General features: G+C 42.2%; 2 protein-coding genes across 5 annotated transcripts in view; one reads left to right on the forward strand and one right to left on the reverse strand.

Moving 5' to 3' along the window:
• Wdr12 (WD repeat domain 12) overlaps positions 1–18759 on the reverse strand; it is a 27907-nt gene continuing 9148 nt past the window's right edge. For 3 of the 4 annotated variants that reach the window (NM_001393869.1, NM_001393868.1, NM_199410.3), the window contains 11 exon segments: positions 1–539; positions 2718–2790; positions 5265–5397; positions 5522–5627; positions 5736–5876; positions 7027–7112; positions 7973–8018; positions 9248–9402; positions 10135–10250; positions 11391–11497; positions 13078–13172. In NM_001393869.1, the coding sequence (NP_001380798.1) occupies positions 462–539; positions 2718–2790; positions 5265–5397; positions 5522–5627; positions 5736–5876; positions 7027–7112; positions 7973–8018; positions 9248–9402; positions 10135–10250; positions 11391–11497; positions 13078–13172 (1136 nt within the window). In that variant the 3' untranslated portion in view covers positions 1–461. 4 annotated transcript variants of the gene reach the window in all.
• The window catches only part of LOC148003750 (uncharacterized), an 11439-nt gene continuing 6075 nt past the window's right edge, over positions 13396–18759 (forward strand). The window contains exons 1-2 of the mRNA XM_087569101.1: positions 13396–13442; positions 15796–17312. Coding sequence (XP_087425227.1) covers positions 13396–13442; positions 15796–16774 — 1026 coding nt within the window. The 3' untranslated portion in view covers positions 16775–17312. The remainder of the gene's footprint in view (positions 13443–15795; positions 17313–18759) is intronic.

The raw sequence follows: 18759 nt of genomic DNA on the forward strand, positions 1-18759 counted from the left end.
TGGGGTGGAGAATTCAGGCCACACATTTATTGTACTTTATAAACATGGAGGACAAACATAGTAAAATGTAGCTATTATGAATGATGAACTGTTATCCAAGTTTAAACGGCTGCTTCCTGTCCCTGCATTGACAATGGTATCAGAGGTTATCCACAGATTTCTTTCTTCCTGAGACAGAGCCGAGTGACTGAAGCTGGCTGCCTCACTGAGGGTGGCCTTGAACTTCTGACTCTGTTTCCAACCTTTCAGGGCCTGGGATTTCAGGAATGCACCGACATGCCCACTGCTCTTGCACAGTGCTGGAGAGAGCACAGGGCTCTGCAATCTCAGGCAAGCACTCTACCAGCTGAGCTACATTCCAAACGCTCTTTCCCATTCCATTCACAGTTTATAACACAACAGTGAGACACTAAGAATTAAAACAAAACGCAACAAGAAAGTCTCTTATCAGCCATTCATTTTCAAGCCCCCACATGGGAAGTGGTAGGGGAATATCTGTAGGAATACAATTTATTGTCTGCTCCTCCACTCAGAAGTAGCTGTGTAAAAAGAGAGAGAGAAAAGTAAATACAAATACACAGTAGCCAGACATGATTAAATATGACTGATTTTTTGTTTTTGAAGACGGTTTCTCTTTGTAGCCTTGACTGTTCTAGAACTCACTCTGTACTCAGGCTGGCTTCAAGCTCTGAGATCTGTCACCCTCTGCTTCCCTAGTACCAGGATTAAAGGCATGAACAGCCACATGTGGTGTGCGTATATCCTATACTTTGACCACACTTTCCAACCAGAGCCTCCCATGCTTCTTCCCTCCCTTCCCAACAGTCTTGGTTCTCCTTTCATGTTATATATACACATAAATGACTTATGTATGTATGTCATATATACATATAAGTGATGTATGTACGTAAAACAGACCAGCTCAAAACAGGATTTAAGGGGACAATTAGAACAAACATCTCTACTATAAGTTGAGCACCCTCAGTCCCAAATTCTTCACCGGAGGTTGGAATGTAGCTCACGGGTACAGCTGAGCACAGGTGAGGCTCTTGGCCAACAGCCAACAGCAAAAGCAAACCCCAACCAGAAAAAGTTGCAAAGCGCTAGAATCTGAAGTTTTTTGAGTGTTGACATGATGCCACAAGTATATAACCTCTCACCTGACCTGCTATGACAGGTCACAGTCAAAAGTCAGGCACACTCAGAGTCTTTTATAAGATCACCTTCAGACAATGTGCAGAAGATACCAAAGAAGCAAAAGGGATGTTTACATTTAGATTCAGGTTGCACTCTAAAATATCTCATAAATGTGCAAATATTCCAAAAATCTGAGATGCTTCTGATCCAATGCTTCTGATCCAGGAAAGAGATGTTTTCTAAAGACAAAGTATTCATTCACACTATAGCATAAGCTGGCCTTAAACTTGCAGCAATCTTCCTGATTTAGCCTTCCTAGAACTGGGGTTACAGGTGTGAACTACCACACCCAGAAAATAACCAAATATCTTTAAAAGATAGTATATCATTTGCAGGCAAATGTATACGAAAATTGTCCAGTAGCTCTAGGACCTACATCTGGAAAGAATGCTTGGACAGTAGCTTACATATGCACATTAAAATGATTGTAAAATATAATCCATATTTATAATGTAAAATATACCTGACCATTATAATACCGACACCTGCAATCCCAGCACCGAGGAGGCTGACAGTGGAGGCTGCTGTGAGCTTGAGGCCAGCAAGGGCTACAGAGCAAAACCACGGCTCCCCCTCAAAAAAATCAACAAAACCCAAAAAACTGTGATACCATTAGTCTGAAGTAGTGAATTTATGGACTGAATGGGATTTGTAAATAATGTCTTATGAATATATTCGTGAGATACTGGGGCCAACACAGGCTGTAATACCAGCTACTAAAGCTGAGAGGATCACAAGTTTAAGGTCTGTCTGTGTTAGCATAAACTTCAAGATAGCTTGGGTAACTTAGTACCATCCTATCTCAGAATAAGAAAAAATGAGAAAAGGGGACTGACTAGTGTACTGGTGCATGCCTATAACCCCAGCACTGGAGATGGAGATGAGTTAGTTCAAGGTCATCCTCAGCCATACAGCAAACTCAAAGACGACCTGCTAGCTCCATGAGACCCTGCTATTAAAGGAAAGGAAATAGGGTTGCTATATAACCAATTGGGAGAGAACTTGCCTAGCAGTTAGAGCCCTGAAGTTCTCTGGAATGCCAAAAAAAGCAAAATGATATTTGTGAAGGAAAAAATACATGTTTTTCTTTCCAATTTTTAATACTCTTTAAGTTATTTAAAAAGAGCACATTGTTTTTTGGTATGGGATATAAAAAAATCAGAAATATTAAAACAGATAACTTTTAAGTTGGGCAGTGGTGACAGGAAACAGGCAGATCTCTGAATTCTGGGCCAGCTGGATTTATACATCAAGTTCCAGGATAGCCAGGGCTACAGACTGAGACCCTGTTTTGAAAAAACAAAACAAAACAAAAACCCCTGCTAATTTTGTTTCTGTTTTGCTTTTTTTTTTTGTTTTGTTTTGTTTTTTTTTTTGGAGCTGGGGACCGAACCCAGGGCCTTGCGCTTCCTAGGTAAGCGCTCTACCACTGAGCTAAATCCCCAGCCCCTGCCCCTGCTAATTTTAAACATCAGGTTTACCCCTTTTCTTTCTTCACCAGGTAATTTGTAACTTCTTACCCCTGTGTCTGTCCAGTCCACACTTAGAACTTTGTCTTCATGTGCAGCTAGGTCGTAGAGAGGAGCCTTACAACTAAGGGAGAGCAGACATGTTACCCGTATTCACCGTTTTACCACAAACATGAATAATCACTCACATTTTTCTCCAAACTTTACTGGGTTTACTCCAGATGTATTACAACAAACACTCAAGAAAAAGGCTATCCAACTACAGAAATTTATTCATAGTAAGGCCCATTTTCATACTTTTGTACTTATTTTATATATATATATATCTCCATCCTTTGTCTGGCCATTTGTATAATAACTCCTACATTTATATTCCTAAGCCAAACCTTTTCCTTGAGTTTGATGTGTGTATATGTATATATGTGTATGTGTACACACACACACACACGCACGCACGCGCACATACACACACACGTGTATATAAAAAATTGTTGGATGGTCAATAAACACAACCAAATCAAAACTCTCTAATTTCCCTGAAAAGCTAATTTCTCTAAAAAAATAATTTTAGTTTGTTGGTGGGTGTTTTGCCTGCATGTATATCTGTGCACCACATCTTCATGCAGTGCCTGCAGAGGCCAGAGTTCCAGATTTGGATCCCTTGGAAGTGGATGGTGTGAGGCAGCATGTGGGTGCCGAGAGCTGAACCCAGGTCTTTTGCAGGAGCAGCTGGTGCTCTTAACACTGAATCACTCTCATGCCCCACATTTCCCACTTCTTATCACAGCACCATATACCAGTCACTCAAGCAGAAAATGTAAACAGTATTTGATTCCTAGCTCCACATTTAATCCAAAAAATTAATCTTGCCAAAGACCTAAATTCAAAATATAGCTTGAACAAAATCACTTAGCTCTAATGCTACTACTACACTCTGTGATCCCATGAGCCATCTCTTGAGTAACAATAGTCTTTCAGCTTCTACTCTTGGTCTTGCCAAGTCCTGCTTGATGTAATCGTTCTCTCTCATGCTCTGCCTCTCCCCCTTTACTCCACTGGTGTGTTTGCTAATTTACCAGTGTGCCATGATTCTTCTGGTGTGCTCTCTGCCAGCCATACACACACACACACACACACACACACACACACACACACACACACACACACACATCTTCCAAATGTGTGATTTCCTCTGCAACACCTACAAAGAGAAGCCCTCGCCAAAGTGCAGCTTCAGTCCACTCAGCTTTGTTGGTAAGACTTACTGGTATTCAAGAGCTGTTAATTACCATGTCAAATGTCAACTAAAATGTCTAAGCCTTCTACGACAGCATAGGTGTTAGACGGCACATCGTAAGAGCTACCTCAATGGCACACAGTTAATGTTACCCCTTCCAACTCTTAAGTTATAGGTGGGCTTTAACTTGGACATTCTATATGCACTATATCACATAGCATAGCCTGTGTGACCAAGAGAGGTCTTTAGCATTAATGACCTTTGAAGAGATGAATTTTTTTACATCTTTCATTAACAATTTATATGAAAGTTCTGGGTAATCAAACCTTTTCTGCTTTATTAAAAGGTCAGAGAAATGTTTTGTAAGTTATGTGGCTTTTTTAAAAAGAGGTAAAAATAAGCAAGAAAAACATTAACACGAGTAAAATCCTTTGTTCCTGGGCTTTGTATATATACTGTGTACATATACATGTACAGGTACACATGTATGTAAGAGGGCAAGCCTGGGTATCATCCCTCAAGTGCTCTCTTACTAGCCTGAGACACCCCAAGTAGGCTGGGCTGGCCGTCTGCAGGGGCTCCTGTTTCGTCTCCCCATTGCTAAGATTACAAGTACACCTACCACAGTTTGCTTTTCTCATTTGGGTTCCAGGGCACTTGTGTGTTCAAGGCAAACATTTTACTGAGCTGTCCCTCCAGACCAATTCTGAAACTTTGTAAGTATAAGTATTTGTCATATCGAGTAGTATATGCATTTGAATAATTTGTTCATTCTCTCTATGTAATGGTAATTGATATTTGTTTTGCAGATCATAATCAGATTTTACTTTTTTTTTTTTTCTAAAGATTTATTTATTTATATATGTGAGTACACTGTCACTGTCTTCAGACACACCAGAAGAGGACATCAGATCTCATTACAGATGGTTGTGAGCCACCATGTGGTCGCTGGGATTTGAACTCAGGACCTCTGGTAGAGCAGTCAGTGCTCTTAACCACTGAGCCATCTCTCCAGCCCCAGATTTTACTTTTAATTTTTTTTTTCTTTCTTTTTTTCGGAGCTGGGGACCAAACCCAGGGCCTTGCGTTTGCTAGGCAAGCGCTCTACCACTGAGCTAAATCCCCAACCCCTACTTTTAATTTTTTAAGATTGATTTTTCTAGCTATGTGTATTTATGTATCTATGTGGGAGTATGTAGATATGAGTGCATTTGGCCGAGCAGGCCAGAGGCATCAGGTTCCCTTGGAGCTGGACTTGAGGTGGTTGTAAGCTGTCAGATGTGTGTGCCAGGAACTCCATCTGCAAGAGTAGCAAGTGCTCTCAACTACTAACGAAACCAGGGTTCCAGCCCAGCACTCACCTTCTCGTATCCCATAGCTTCACCATGTTATCTAAAGAGCCTGAGATCAGCTGCTGATCATGGGTAGGTGACCACTTCACTGATGTTACCCAGCCTGTATGTGAGGTGAGGGACAGCGACACCAAAGAGCCATCTAAACCAAGAAAAAGAAAATGCAATCCATTTTAGGAAAGAAAAGCAGAACGTACTTAAAGAATATTTGTAGAAACTTGTCTTTTTGATTTTTTTTCACCATTTGGGAATTGGATACAACATACCTTTAGTTCGGGGATCCCACAGCCTAATGTGCCTGTCTGTGCTTCCAGACGCCAAACGTTTACAGAGGGGAGAATAGGAAATACAATTGAACACCTTATTTCCTGTCTGAAAATAAAGAGAAAGAGCACTGAGCCACAGTGGCTAAAAGTACCCACTTTTATACGTGTTTCCAAAAAGATGGCTAATTAGAGGAACACCAAAATTAAGTCTTACCAGAGTTGACTTAAGACCTCCGGACTCAACATCCCACACTCTGACTGTGTGATCCCAAGAGGCACTGCAGACTTCGTCAGCATCTGACCAGAGTACTGAGGAAATTGCTTCTGTGTGGCCAGAGAGGGTCACCAAGGGTGTCTAGAAATGAGAAAAACATTTTCAGTACAGAATAACTGATTTTAGGGTCAGGTGTGGTGGTGAACATCAATTTAGGAGGAAGAGGTAGGCAGAACTCTTGAGTTCCAGGCCAGCCAAGGCTACATACATAATGACACCCTGCAAAATAAAAGAGTAGATGAGTAGATGTTATGTCCAAAGAACATAGGACAGATCGTTTTTGTCCAGTGGCTGACTTTGTTTTTCACAGTTCTCCTCCAACATCACTATTTGTGCCTTTATTTTATACATGAAGGGGTCAGAAAATATGACTCAGTGGGTGACGGTGCCAAGGCTGATGGCCTGAGTTTAATCCAGGAACCCAGATGGAAAGAGAAATAACTCCCCAAAGTTGTCCTCTGACCATCACACATGTGCTCTCTCTCTCTCTCTCTCTCTCCCTCTCTCTCTCTCTCTCTCTCCCTCTCTCTCTCGACACAAATAGTAAAATGCTTTTAAAAACTAAACAGTATAAGTCAGGAGGCCAGAGGGATGGTTGAAAGGGCAAGAGTTCTTGCCCCAAGCCTGATGACCTAAATTCAATCTCCAAAACCCGTATCATGGAAGGAAAGCACTGATTCCCACAAGTTATCCTCTGCCTTCCATACATACACCTTGGCTCAGTTAAATCCCCACTTTTTGTAAAAGCAAAAAATAAAAACCATTGGTTTAGGGCTGGAGGTTTGCCTCGGCAGTTAAGAGCAGTTGCTGTTCTTCCAGGAGACCCAGCTTTGGCTCCCAAACCCCAGCCAGGCTGCCCACAACTACCTGTAACTCTGGCCCCAGGTGACCTGATGTCCTAATAGGCCAGCCTGACTCCATCTTAAGATTAAAAGCCATCTTATTACAAAGTCAAAATAGCTTCATTCCTGTTCTCTGTAGTACTCGGGTTTACCATGTCATGAACTGTTGTGTGGATAGGGAAGGGAGAAAATGATGTGATCCTATTTTAATTAAAACAAAACAGAAAAACCACATGCCTAATCTCAGGACTGAGAGGGTGAGGCAGGTGGATCTCTGTGAGGCCGAGGCCAGCCTAGTCTACAAAGTGAGCGCAGAGGAAGCCAGGGCTGCATAGAGAACCCTGACTTGGAAAACAATCCCTCCCAAATGAAAACAAATGAAAACCTACTCTTGTCAGTCCCAATTGTTCTGTTTTCTGCTTCTTTCTTGGTCGATTTGTGGGTTCTTGTATTTCATCTTCCTCATCTGTAGGGACTGCATCATAGAGAGTAATATTTAATATTGACAATTTAGTGTCAATGGCAAACTGGAAGGCTGTCTGACTTTCTGGGCATGCAGCTCTCTTTTTCACTTATTAGGTGGTACATACTCCTTGTTGTTTTGGTTAACATAAAACGGTGTATAAAATACTATCTGATCACTGGGGATTGTAGGTCAGTGCTAAAGCACCTGACCAGAATGCGTCCTAGACTCAACCCCTAGAATCAGCAAAAACAAAGCTATTACCTGGATTGGCAATCAAACACGGAGAAGTGCTTAAACTCAAAACTAACCAGTTTGAATCGTACTCTGCCTGTATGGTCATTGTTATGAACATGTACCATTTTATCCTAAGTAGGAAAAACGGTTTCCCACTCAATTCAGATTAAGTTATGGCCATATTGTATTTATACCATGCAGGAAATGAGGTAAACCCAGGTGTCTACTCTCATTGACTTTTTAAGTAAAGACACCTGCTTCACAGCTAGAGCCCAGAGACCAGTGCTGGAGCCAGCTACTTGAAAATCATTTTAAAAAGAATTAATATGAGCTAATGTTATTCAACAATGTACAGATTTTTACTAATTGCATTCTGAGAGCTAAGATATATTTGTCATATATGTAGCAATTCATTGACTGTCAAATAAAAAGGTGGTAGGGTTTAAAAAAAAAAAAAAAGAAACAAAAAACTTAAAAGAGAAATTCATACCATACTATTGTGCTTTGTACATACTAAAGCACAATGGCCTATTTTTACAGCACATATGAACTATAAAAGTCCCTCACTGAAATTCTAGAAACATCATTAATAAGTCAAATTATATATATATAAATAAATAAATAAAAACTTATACCTGTAGACCAGATCTTCAGCATCTTATCCCAGGAGCCACTGCAGAACTAAATACATAGGAAGGAGAACGTATGTGCAATGAATTATTTTCCCTTGCTCCCACTTTTACTTTCAAAGTTGTTCTGCTTGCGTCATCTCTCTGAACACAGGCTCTGAAATGTCTCCTAGATAATTGCACACATGGCCTCCTACTCTTCTGGAAGCTGCAGCCTCAATCTCCACGGGAACATTGTTCTGTGGCCCTGAGGCCTGCACAGCTGCTGAGATCAAAGTGCAACTGATGTACAGTACATTAATAGGTCTGTTCGGAGTCTAGAGCAAACTAATCGTGAGAAATGATTAATTAATTAACTTTTAATTTAATTAATTTCCCTACAGAAAACAAAGATTTTTCCCCCCAAGGGACAAACGTTACAGTATCTAAAAACTATGAAGTATTTCCATGTAGAGAAAACCAGTATAAAGTTCAAAATGAACAAAAGTGTCTTAGGGACACAGAGAAAGAAGGCTGGGTATGCCAGCTACATTTAGCCTCTGTTCCAGATGTTTTGAGGCCCAAACGCACCTTCACCCTCATGTTCTGGCCTGTTGATTCTTTCTTTGGCTACCACAATCAAATTTTCTTTTAAGCTTTAAGAAGTTGAAGATGAGTTTCTGTCTATATATAAGCAAAAATAAGGTCTCCTAACTTCCTAGCCAAAACATAAGAAAGATAAATTCATCTAAATCTGCATTCAACAAATAACATCAAAATAAACCATAAATCTTTATCTCTGAGTGCATCAAACATTGCAGAACACTCTTAAGTCTGGAATTCTCTAATGCAACATCGGGACTTTCAAATGCTAAGAGGGTTCGCAGCCCTCCATAGTCACTGCAGATGCTGCCCTCTGGTTTGTATGAGGACTGTTACCATTGTGATCATAAGGAATAGCTAGACTGGGCATGGTGGCTCATGCCTGTGATCCCAGTGCTCAGAAGGCTGAAGCAGGATGATCAGCAGGGACCTACGGCCAGACTGGACTACATGGGGAGAATTCCAGAACAAAACAAAACTAAGGGATAAGTTTACCTGATTTCTCTTTCTTTTAATTCCATTATTAAAATATAATTCCTATAATAAAGACAGATACACTGACTGAAGAAGTAAATCAAGTAAATCTACTTTCTTACTCCATGACTATCTGCTTTGGTCTAAAATCTGAGTCTCTTTAGCTCGATTGGCGTGCGAGTTAGACAGCACTAGGATGAGCACAGGTGCACAGCAGCTGCTTACTTTAGTTCCAGAGCTATCAACTGCTATGGCGTCCACACTCCCAGCATGCCCTCTGCAGCAGTGAAGAGCCTTCACTTTGTTCCTCTCTATGTTCCACTCCCATAAGAGAATAGTCTGGTCCATCGAGGCCGTCAGGAGTAGGCAAGACAGACTGTCTAAAACAAAAAGAAAGCAAATTAGTACAGAATCTCAACTGCGTCTTATTCTCTGTCACTCAGCATTTTGTGAATGTTTTAATAGTAATCAGATGACTGCTTATAAAACAGAGCAGACAGGGTAAAAAGGGAGAATTCTTAATCAGGCCGAGTAGTGTGCATGTAATCCTGGCCCTCAGGAGGCTGAGGCAGAAGGGTGACCGGCTGTAAAGCAAGTCCTGGGCCAGCTATACAATGAGAACCTGTGACCATCCCACCCCTCCAAAACACAAGAGGATGCTTTAAAACAGGAAACATGTGTTCAGTACACTCAGTAACTTGAAAGTGTACACTGATAGTTTTGGTAAAGATTTACTTGCATAAACATAGATTGGGAGCTATTTGTAGCTCAGTGGCAAAGTGCATGTCCAACATGCACAAAACCCTGGGTTCAATCCCCAGAACCATGGGAAAACAAACAGCAATCTATGAATTGTAAAAATATAATGGCTCAGTGGTTAAGAGCACTGGCTGCTTCTCTGAAGGACCCAGGTTTAATTCCTGCACATGCATGGGGCTCACAACTATCTGTGACACCAGGCATGCACATGATACACATATGTATCAAATGCAGCAAATACTCAGACACATAAAATTAAACTGAGGCCTCAAGCATTTCTCACCCAGTCACTCTTGCTACAATAAAATTAGTTCAATTTTAAACTCTTAAATTCCTCTTAAGTAGAATCCTACCTTTTTTCACCCAAGCCACATCTTTCACAACATCTGTATGTCCCACAATTGTCATTATTGACTTTCCTTCCAAGGACCAGATTCGAGAAGTCTTATCATAAGAACCAGACAGGATCCTACAATGAGGGAAAAATGCTATAAAATACAAAAAATAAAGACCTTTGAAGCTCTGAAAATCATTTTTTTCTATGGCAATAAATAAGTAAACTTTGGGCAACAATCTCTTTTTTAGAAAGAATAAGATTTCAAAGCAAAGCAATAGGTCAGATGTTATACTATTTTTACATTAAAAATGTTATTTCACCTCTGTTGCTGTAAATACTGTAAATTTCACCAATGCAATGCAAACTGCTTACAAAGCCTAGCAATCCTGAATTAATCACTGAAAACTACTAGAGAGAAAAACATGGATGGGGACGTAGCTCAGTGGTGGAATACTTGCCCAGCAAGCAGAAGCCTTCCAACATCACACAGACAGACAGACAGACAGACAGACAGACAGACAAAACTAGATACACAACACACACAACCAAACCAAACCACACCAAACCGGAAAAATCATAACAAGCCAAGCCAAGCCAGGCCTACAACTTTAATTCTAACACTTGGAAGGCAGAAGCAGGAGGAGTTCTCTGAGCTGGAGGCCAGCCTGGTCTACACAGGGAGTTCCAAGATGGCTAAGCAGTAAGCACTGGCTGCAAACCCAGGGACCTGAGTTCAGTGCCCAGAAAGCACGTAAAGGTGGAGGGTGAGGCCAACCTGATAGTTGTTTTCCGACTACCACATTATCTGATTACACACGAGCACAATGGCACGAGCATGACCGACATACACTTGATAAGCAAGATACCTACTAATAAATAAAAGGCAGGACAGAAGTAAGCTATCAGTTAGGATGACGGTCAGCCGTGGGTATTGGCTGTAAGATTTGCACTCACGCCTCTCTGACCCCAGGCTGCCCACGTTAGCTCTACAGTAGTGTGCACCTTCATGGCAGCAGGCAGGCATAGCCATAAACATATCTCTGGCCTTAAATATCAATGTTGGCTGACTTCCCTATGACATTTTGAAACAATGAAACTTATGTAAACGCTTTCTTGAATATACTGGCTGCAAAAAGGCTGCTTGGTGTGGCCCCAATATACACAGCACAAACTTATTCTTGTGAGACAAAGGACCAGAGAGAAATAGTCACACCGTGGATGGCAGCAAAGACCGAAGGAGGAACATAAGACAAAAGCACTCCCATGGCATACCATTCTTCTGCCCCTTTAATTGAGCTGATCCAGTCATCGTGGAACATGCATTGCTCTGGCTGGGGTGCGGTGTATTTTTCCACATATTCTAGTTCCACAACCTCTTCCTAGTCACAGAGTGAGAGAAAATAAATCAGAACAGTTTTAAAATCTTACCTTGAAGACAGAAAATTTGGGAGCCATTAAAAGTTAAGATTTCAGCTAGGTGTAGTGTTGTGCCCCTAGATCTTAGTACTCAGGAGGCAGAGGCAGACGGATCTCTGAGTTCAAAGCCAGCCTGGTCCACAGAGTGAGTCCCAGGACAGTCAGGGCTACACAGAGAAATCCTGTCTCAAAACACCAATTTTTCCCCCCTTTTTGGTCTCTCATTAAGCTAAGAATATAAAAGTTAGTGGCCTTCGAAAACTTACATTACAGCTGGGTGTGATGGAACACACCCTTAGTTCTTAGTCCCAGCACTCCGGAAACAGAGGCAGGCTCACTTCTGAGTTCAAGGCCAGCTTGGTCTGCAGACCAAGATATAAAATAGCCTTTCGGGGGCTGGGGATTTAGCTCAGTGGTAGAGCGCTTGCCTAGCAAGCGCAAGGCCCTGGGTTCGGTTCCCAGCTCTGAAAAAAAAAAAAAAAAAGCCTTTCCTGAACACTGCACACTCAAAGAATGGCTAAAATGCTGTTTGCTCTTATATATATATTCTATAATATTTTAACAATCACAAACTTTATAGACAATTACAAATTATATTCTAAACGATTTTATTTATCTATTTTGTGTGTTTGCACACACCCATGCATTCCATAGTGGAGGTCAGAGGACAGCTTGTAGGAGTTGGGTCTCTCCTTCTACCACATGGGTCCTAGACATGAACTCAGGTCATCAGGCTTGGTAGCCATCATGCTGGCTCCAAATATTCCCCTTCTTTTTCCCCAGAGTCTCACTATATAACCTGGTTGGTCCCAAGTGAACATACAGAGACCTGCCTACCTCTGCCTCCTGAGTGCTGGGACTGTACCATTACTCGTGCCTGTACTCTTTTCGGTTTAGATTTTAGTTATTTTGCATGTATGGGTGTTTTGTCTGCATGTATGTCTACCATGTGCAGACAGTATCCAAGAAGGCCGGAAGAGAGTCAGATCCCTTGGGACCGCTACTGACAACTGTTAGCTACAATGTGGGTGCTGGGAACTAAACCAGAACCTGTGGAAGAGCAGGCAAGGGCTCTTAACCACTGAGTCATCTGCCCAGTTCCTAATGATATTCGTTAAAAAGAAAGATTGTATTCCTGCTCAGTAATACTCATATACTTATTCTCCCTCTTACTCAGGCTTTTACAAATTTAAAGACTATTTCACTCATTCGCATTTCTTGAATAAAATACTCTTAGAGGGGGTCTACAAGATGACTATATAGAAACATAAATTCAAAGTTCTGGGGAGTGGACAAAAGCGCTCACTAGTAAGCTGGAGGTCCTGAGTTCAATCCGTGGGACTCCCAAGAGAGAACTGAGTCCTACTAATTGTCTCTTTACCTTCATGTGCAGGCTGTGGCAGCTACACATACCATAAAATAAATGAAAAATTTAAAGTGTTTCCTAAGATTCTTACATGTTGAAAACCATTTAAACTGATTCTATGAAGATTCACTCATTTTGTAGTGTGTTAAATCAAACAGAAGCAGTACTTAGACTTACCGATGAAATGTCTTCCAGTTCCATGTGTTTGACCAAGGGCATTCGAAGAAACTGGCCCTTGATGAGGAAATCAAACTCGACATGTTTGTGGAGCTCTGAAAGAGAGCGAGAGTCTCTACCATCAGCGTTGCATGCATGACAACCCTAAGCAATCAAGTGCACAGCACTCACTGTGGCTCCACAACTTCTCACGGGCCATCAGACGGATGTTACACGCCAACATACTGACTGCACGCCTTTAGGCTCTGAGCCAGAGTCTCTGTCTGGGAACTCACCTGGCCCTGTCTCCTGAGCGCTGGGATCAAAGGTGTGCACCCTATGCCACCCAGCTACATGAATTTGAAAGAACCAACATACTTTGTTCTGTGGGGTTATTCTAGATTTTATAGTTATTTAGTTATTTTGTAATTATTTAGGGGCCGAATGCAGGCTGTATGCATGCTAGGCACAAGTTTTACCACTAAACTAACAATACCCTACTAAGCACACTTCTTTTTGTTTTAAAAGACTGGCTGGCTGAGTATACCACAAGAAGGCAACAGGCTAGACAGCAGCCAAAGAACCACCTGTGGCCCATTTCCTGGCTGTCCTGGAACTTGATCTGTAGACAAGCTGGCCAAGAACTCACAGTGATCCTCCTGCCTCTGCTTCGTGAGTGCTGGGATTAAAGGTGTTTACCACTACAACCCGACCGTTACCTAATTTTTAAAAAACTTGTTCTACAGAAATTCAGAATATTCACAGAGGTATAAATAACAGTGAACATCCATATTCTATTCCAATACCAAACAACTCCTGAACAATCAGTTCTATACTGTCCCACTTGCTAATGGTTTCATTATAGATTTCTAAAATACAAAAACTTAACACAATATTAAAATACAACTATGTTACTATCAAGTAGTCACTCTTCATGTAGTTTTTACTAACTTAACTTCCTACTGTGTAGCATACACTGGCTTCAAACTCATTACACAGCCCAGGCTAGCCTTGAACATGCCATCTCACTGCCTCAGCCTATAGAGGTAGAACTGAAGGTGTGTGCCCTCGTGTCCAGCCACTCCTGTTTTAGAGTAGGCTTTAAAGGCCAGCACCCAACTGATGATTGTGCAGCTTTCAGTCTTTACACTCCCTGCCCCGTTTTTCTTCTTGTCATTCCTTCACTGAGGAAAGTGGGCCAGTTATCTTTCATCGCTTACATTCTGGGCTTGGATAATTACATTTTTTTTACTTTTTAAGTATATTTCTTATTGTTATCTTGGGTATGCCATGGCACCCATGTGGAGACCAGAAGACCACTTTGACTCTTCACTTTTACTGGGATGTGAGGATTAAACTGAGGTCATCAGGCAAGCACCACTGGACAATGAGTGACTTTGGCTATCTGAGCTATGTCAGAGAGCAACGAAGTATCTTTTAATCCGTTCCTCTGTCCCCTACCATATCCTGTACTACACCATATCTTGTACACTTGGAAAGTTACATAGGGAGAACTGAATTATCTCCTACTGTACCACAGCAACATGGATCCATTAACTAGTTCTTTTTCTCATGTGTGTGGGTGCACATGGGTGCATGAGTGTGGAAGTTCAAGACTGATGTTGATATCTTCCTAGCTCACTTGTCACCTTAAGGCAAGGTCTTGTTAAACGCACAGCCTGATGCTTCACTGGTCAGGCTGGCCAGCGTGCTCTGGAGACTTCCATCCCTGCTTCCTGAGTGCTGAGATAAAGGCAGGTTACCACCCCAGCCTATCCTGCATGTGGACGCTGGAGTCTCAATGCTGGTCTCCAAGCTTGCACATAAGCACTTTGCTCACTGACCTATCTCCCCAGCCCTCAGTTATGGATTTTTTTAAAGTTGCTGAAATACACCTTCAGGGTCAATCTGGCTGTATCCATCATAATGTTCCCTGTCTACTATTAGCCTATTTAATGGCTGTAACAATTACTGATAATCACTACTTACATCTATTATTGAATTTGGCAGTTAGTAATTTAATATGTAATATTTCCACAAATATTAGCAGTAATTTATCAACTAATGGCATATGTCTTGATATTTTGAAACCCTAATCATTTGCAGCCTAAGAGCATTGGCACCAGTTATTTCTATAAAATCACAAATAAGATAAATACACATCAGAATCTCAAGATATATAAAATGAAAGTAAAGAGAACATCTTGAAAATACTATGCCTCTCCGAATGAAAAAAAACTGCAGCTTCTTAGCAATAAATAGACTGCAGGCCCCACCCATCCCTTGACAAACAAATACAGACCTATAAATATAAAAGCAGTATCTCAAGTTATGGTGGTACATGCCTTTAATCCCAGCACTCGGACAAGCACAAGCAGCAGGCTCTTTCACTGAGTTTGAGTCCAGCCTGTGTCTACATGGTGAGTACAAGGACAGCCAGGGCTACATAGAGAGTCCTTGTCTCAATTAAAAAAAGAAGCAAACAAACCAACAGCACTATCTCACGCTTAAGAAAAAACCATGATACTACTTGACACAGAAGGAAAACTCCAGTTACTTCAGTTATAATTCTTTTTTGGTTCTTTTTTTTTTTTTGGAGCTGGGGACCGAACCCAGGGCCTTGCGCTTCCTAGGCAAGCGCTCTACCACTGAGCTAAATCCCCAACCCGTATAATTCTTTTTTAAAAAGTTTATCTTTACACTCCTGATTTTATTCCCCTCTTGGTCCACCCCTGACAGTTCCACATCCCAAACCTCCTCCTCCGCCACCCTGTCTCCACAAGGGTGTCCCCAACCGACCCACCCATGCACCCCCACCAGACCGCTAAACTCCCTGGGGCCTCCCTCCAGTCTCTTGAGGGTTAGGTGCATCATCTCTGCTGTACATGTGTCGGGGGCTCACCGCAGCTGGTGTATCAGTTGTATCTCTTACCTACCCGGTGCTCACCGCAGCTGGTGTATCAGTTGTATCTCTTACCTACCCGGTGCTCACCGCAGCTGGTGTATCAGTTGTATCTCTTACCTACCCGGTGCTCACCGCAGCTGGTGTATCAGTTGTATCTCTTACCTACCCGGTGCTCACCGCAGCTGGTGTATCAGTTGTATCTCTTACCTACCCGGTGCTCACCGCAGCTGGTGTATCAGTTGTATCTCTTACCTACCCGGTGCTCACCGCAGCTGGTGTATCAGTTGTATCTCTTACCTACCCGGTGCTCACCGCAGCTGGTGTATCAGTTGTATCTCTTACCTACCCGGTGCTCACCGCAGCTGGTGTATCAGTTGTATCTCTTACCTACCCGGTGCTCACCGCAGCTGGTGTATCAGTTGTATCTCTTACCTACCCGGTGCTCACCGCAGCTGGTGTATCAGTTGTATCTCTTACCTACCCGGTGCTCACCGCAGCTGGTGTATCAGTTGTATCTCTTACCTACCCGGTGCTCACCGCAGCTGGTGTATCAGTTGTATCTCTTACCTACCCAGTGCTCACCGCAGCTGGTGTATCAGTTGTATCTCTTACCTACCCAGTGCTCACCGCAGCTGGTGTATCAGTTGTATCTCTTACCTACCCAGTGCTCACCGCAGCTGGTGTATCAGTTGTATCTCTTACCTACCCAGTGCTCACCGCAGCTGGTGTATCAGTTGTATCTCTTACCTACCCAGTGCTTCCATTAGGAGAAATGTAAAAGAGCTTCACAGCATTAGAAACACTGGCACATGAGTAACTTCTGTTTTTTTTTTGAAACTGTTTTTCTCTGTGTAACAGAGCCCTGGATGTCCTGGACTCACTTTGTAGACCAGGCTGACCTCGAATTCACAGGGATCCATCTGCCTCTACTTCTCGAGCCCTGGGATTAAAGCCTGCTTGGCTGCCATCACACCCAGCCTTTTTTAGGTAATTTTTAACAAAACCCACCAATATTTATAGTGACATTTTATTATTGCATAAAATAAATGTTAAAATAACTGTCGTTTGCTTTTGTACACCTTTAGCAATAATGGAGTTTAATCATCAAGGTCCTTGTTTCATTTGGCATAAGCACAATCTTTTGGTTACCATACCTAGCATAGACTAAAATTCTTACTCCTAAATTATAAATGATTTACCTCCAAATTATCTTTAAAAAGCAGATTTAAGCAGGAAGTTTCTTCAGAAGACTTTTTCCCCAAAGCTTCCACCAGAAAAATCTGTATGTTACAACTGATATATTTTGTTTTAAAAGTCATGCACTAAATACCAAAAATGGAACAACAAAAAAGTGGGACTGGCCCTGGCCCAAGAGGAAACTGTATAAGGCCTCTGGGCTCCCGTGGGGGAGGGCCCAGGAGCGGCAGGACCCCTGCCAGAGACACCGCCGGACCCTGAAGGAAACAGACCGGATAAACAGTTCTCTGCACCCAAATCCCGTGGGAGGGAGAGCTAAACCTTCAGAGAGGCAGACAAGCCTGGGAAACCAGAAGAGACTGCTCCCTGCACACACATCTCGGACGCCAGAGGAAAAAGCCAAAGACCATCTGGAACCCTGGTGCACTGAAGCTCCCGGAAGGGGCGGCACAGGTCTTCCTGGTTGCTGCCGCTGCAGAGAGCCCCTGGGCAGCACCCCACGAGCGAACTTGAGCCTCGGGACCACAGGTAAGACCAAATTTTCTGCTGCAAGAAAGCTGCCTGGTGAACTCAAGACACAGGCCCACAGGAACAGCTGAAGACCTGTAGAGAGGAAAAACTACACGCCCGAAAGCAGAACACTCTGTCCCCATAACTGACTGAAAGAGAGGAAAACAGGTCTACAGCACTCCTGACACACAGGCTTATAGGACAGTCTAGCCACTGTCAGAAATAGCAGAACAAAGTAACACTAGAGATAATCTGATGGCGAGAGGCAAGCGCAGGAACCCAAGCAACAGAAACCAAGACTACATGCCATCATCGGAGCCCAATTCTCCCACCAAAACAAACATGGAATATCCAAACACACCAGAAAAGCAAGATCTAGTTTCAAAATCATATTTGATCATGATGCTGGAGGACTTCAAGAAAGACCTGAACACACTTAGGGAAGCACAGGAAAACATTAATAAACAAGTAAAAGCCTACAGAGAGGATTCGCAAAAATCCCTGAAAGAATTCCAGGAAAACACAATCAAACAGTTGAAGGAATTAAAAATGGAAATAGAAGCAATCAAGAAAGAACACATGGAAACAACCCTGGATATAGAAAACCAAAAGAAGAGACAAGGAGCTGTAGATACAAGCTTCACCAACAGAATACAAGAGATGGAAGAGAGAATCTCAGGAGCAGAAGATTCCATAGAAATCATTGACTCAACTGTCAAAGATAATGTAAAGCGGAAAAAGCTACTGGTCCAAAACATACAGGAAATCCAGGACTCAATGAGAAGATCAAACCTAAGGATAATAGGTATAGAAGAGAGTGAAGACTCCCAGCTCAAAGGACCAGTAAATATCTTCAACAAAATCATAGAAGAAAACTTCCCTAACCTAAAAAAAGAGATACCCATAGACATACAAGAAGCCTACAGAACTCCAAATAGATTGGACCAGAAAAGAAACACCTCCCGTCACATAATTGTCAAAACACCAAACGCACAAAATAAAGAAAGAATATTAAAAGCAGTAAGGGAAAAAGGTCAAGTAACATATAAAGGGAGACCTATCAGAATCACACCAGACTTCTCGCCAGAAAC

Source organism: Rattus norvegicus, chromosome 9 (genome assembly GCF_021556685.1).
Source record: "Rattus norvegicus strain SHRSP/BbbUtx chromosome 9, alternate assembly SHRSP_T2T, whole genome shotgun sequence".
NCBI classification, from domain to species: Eukaryota; Metazoa; Chordata; class Mammalia; order Rodentia; family Muridae; genus Rattus; species Rattus norvegicus.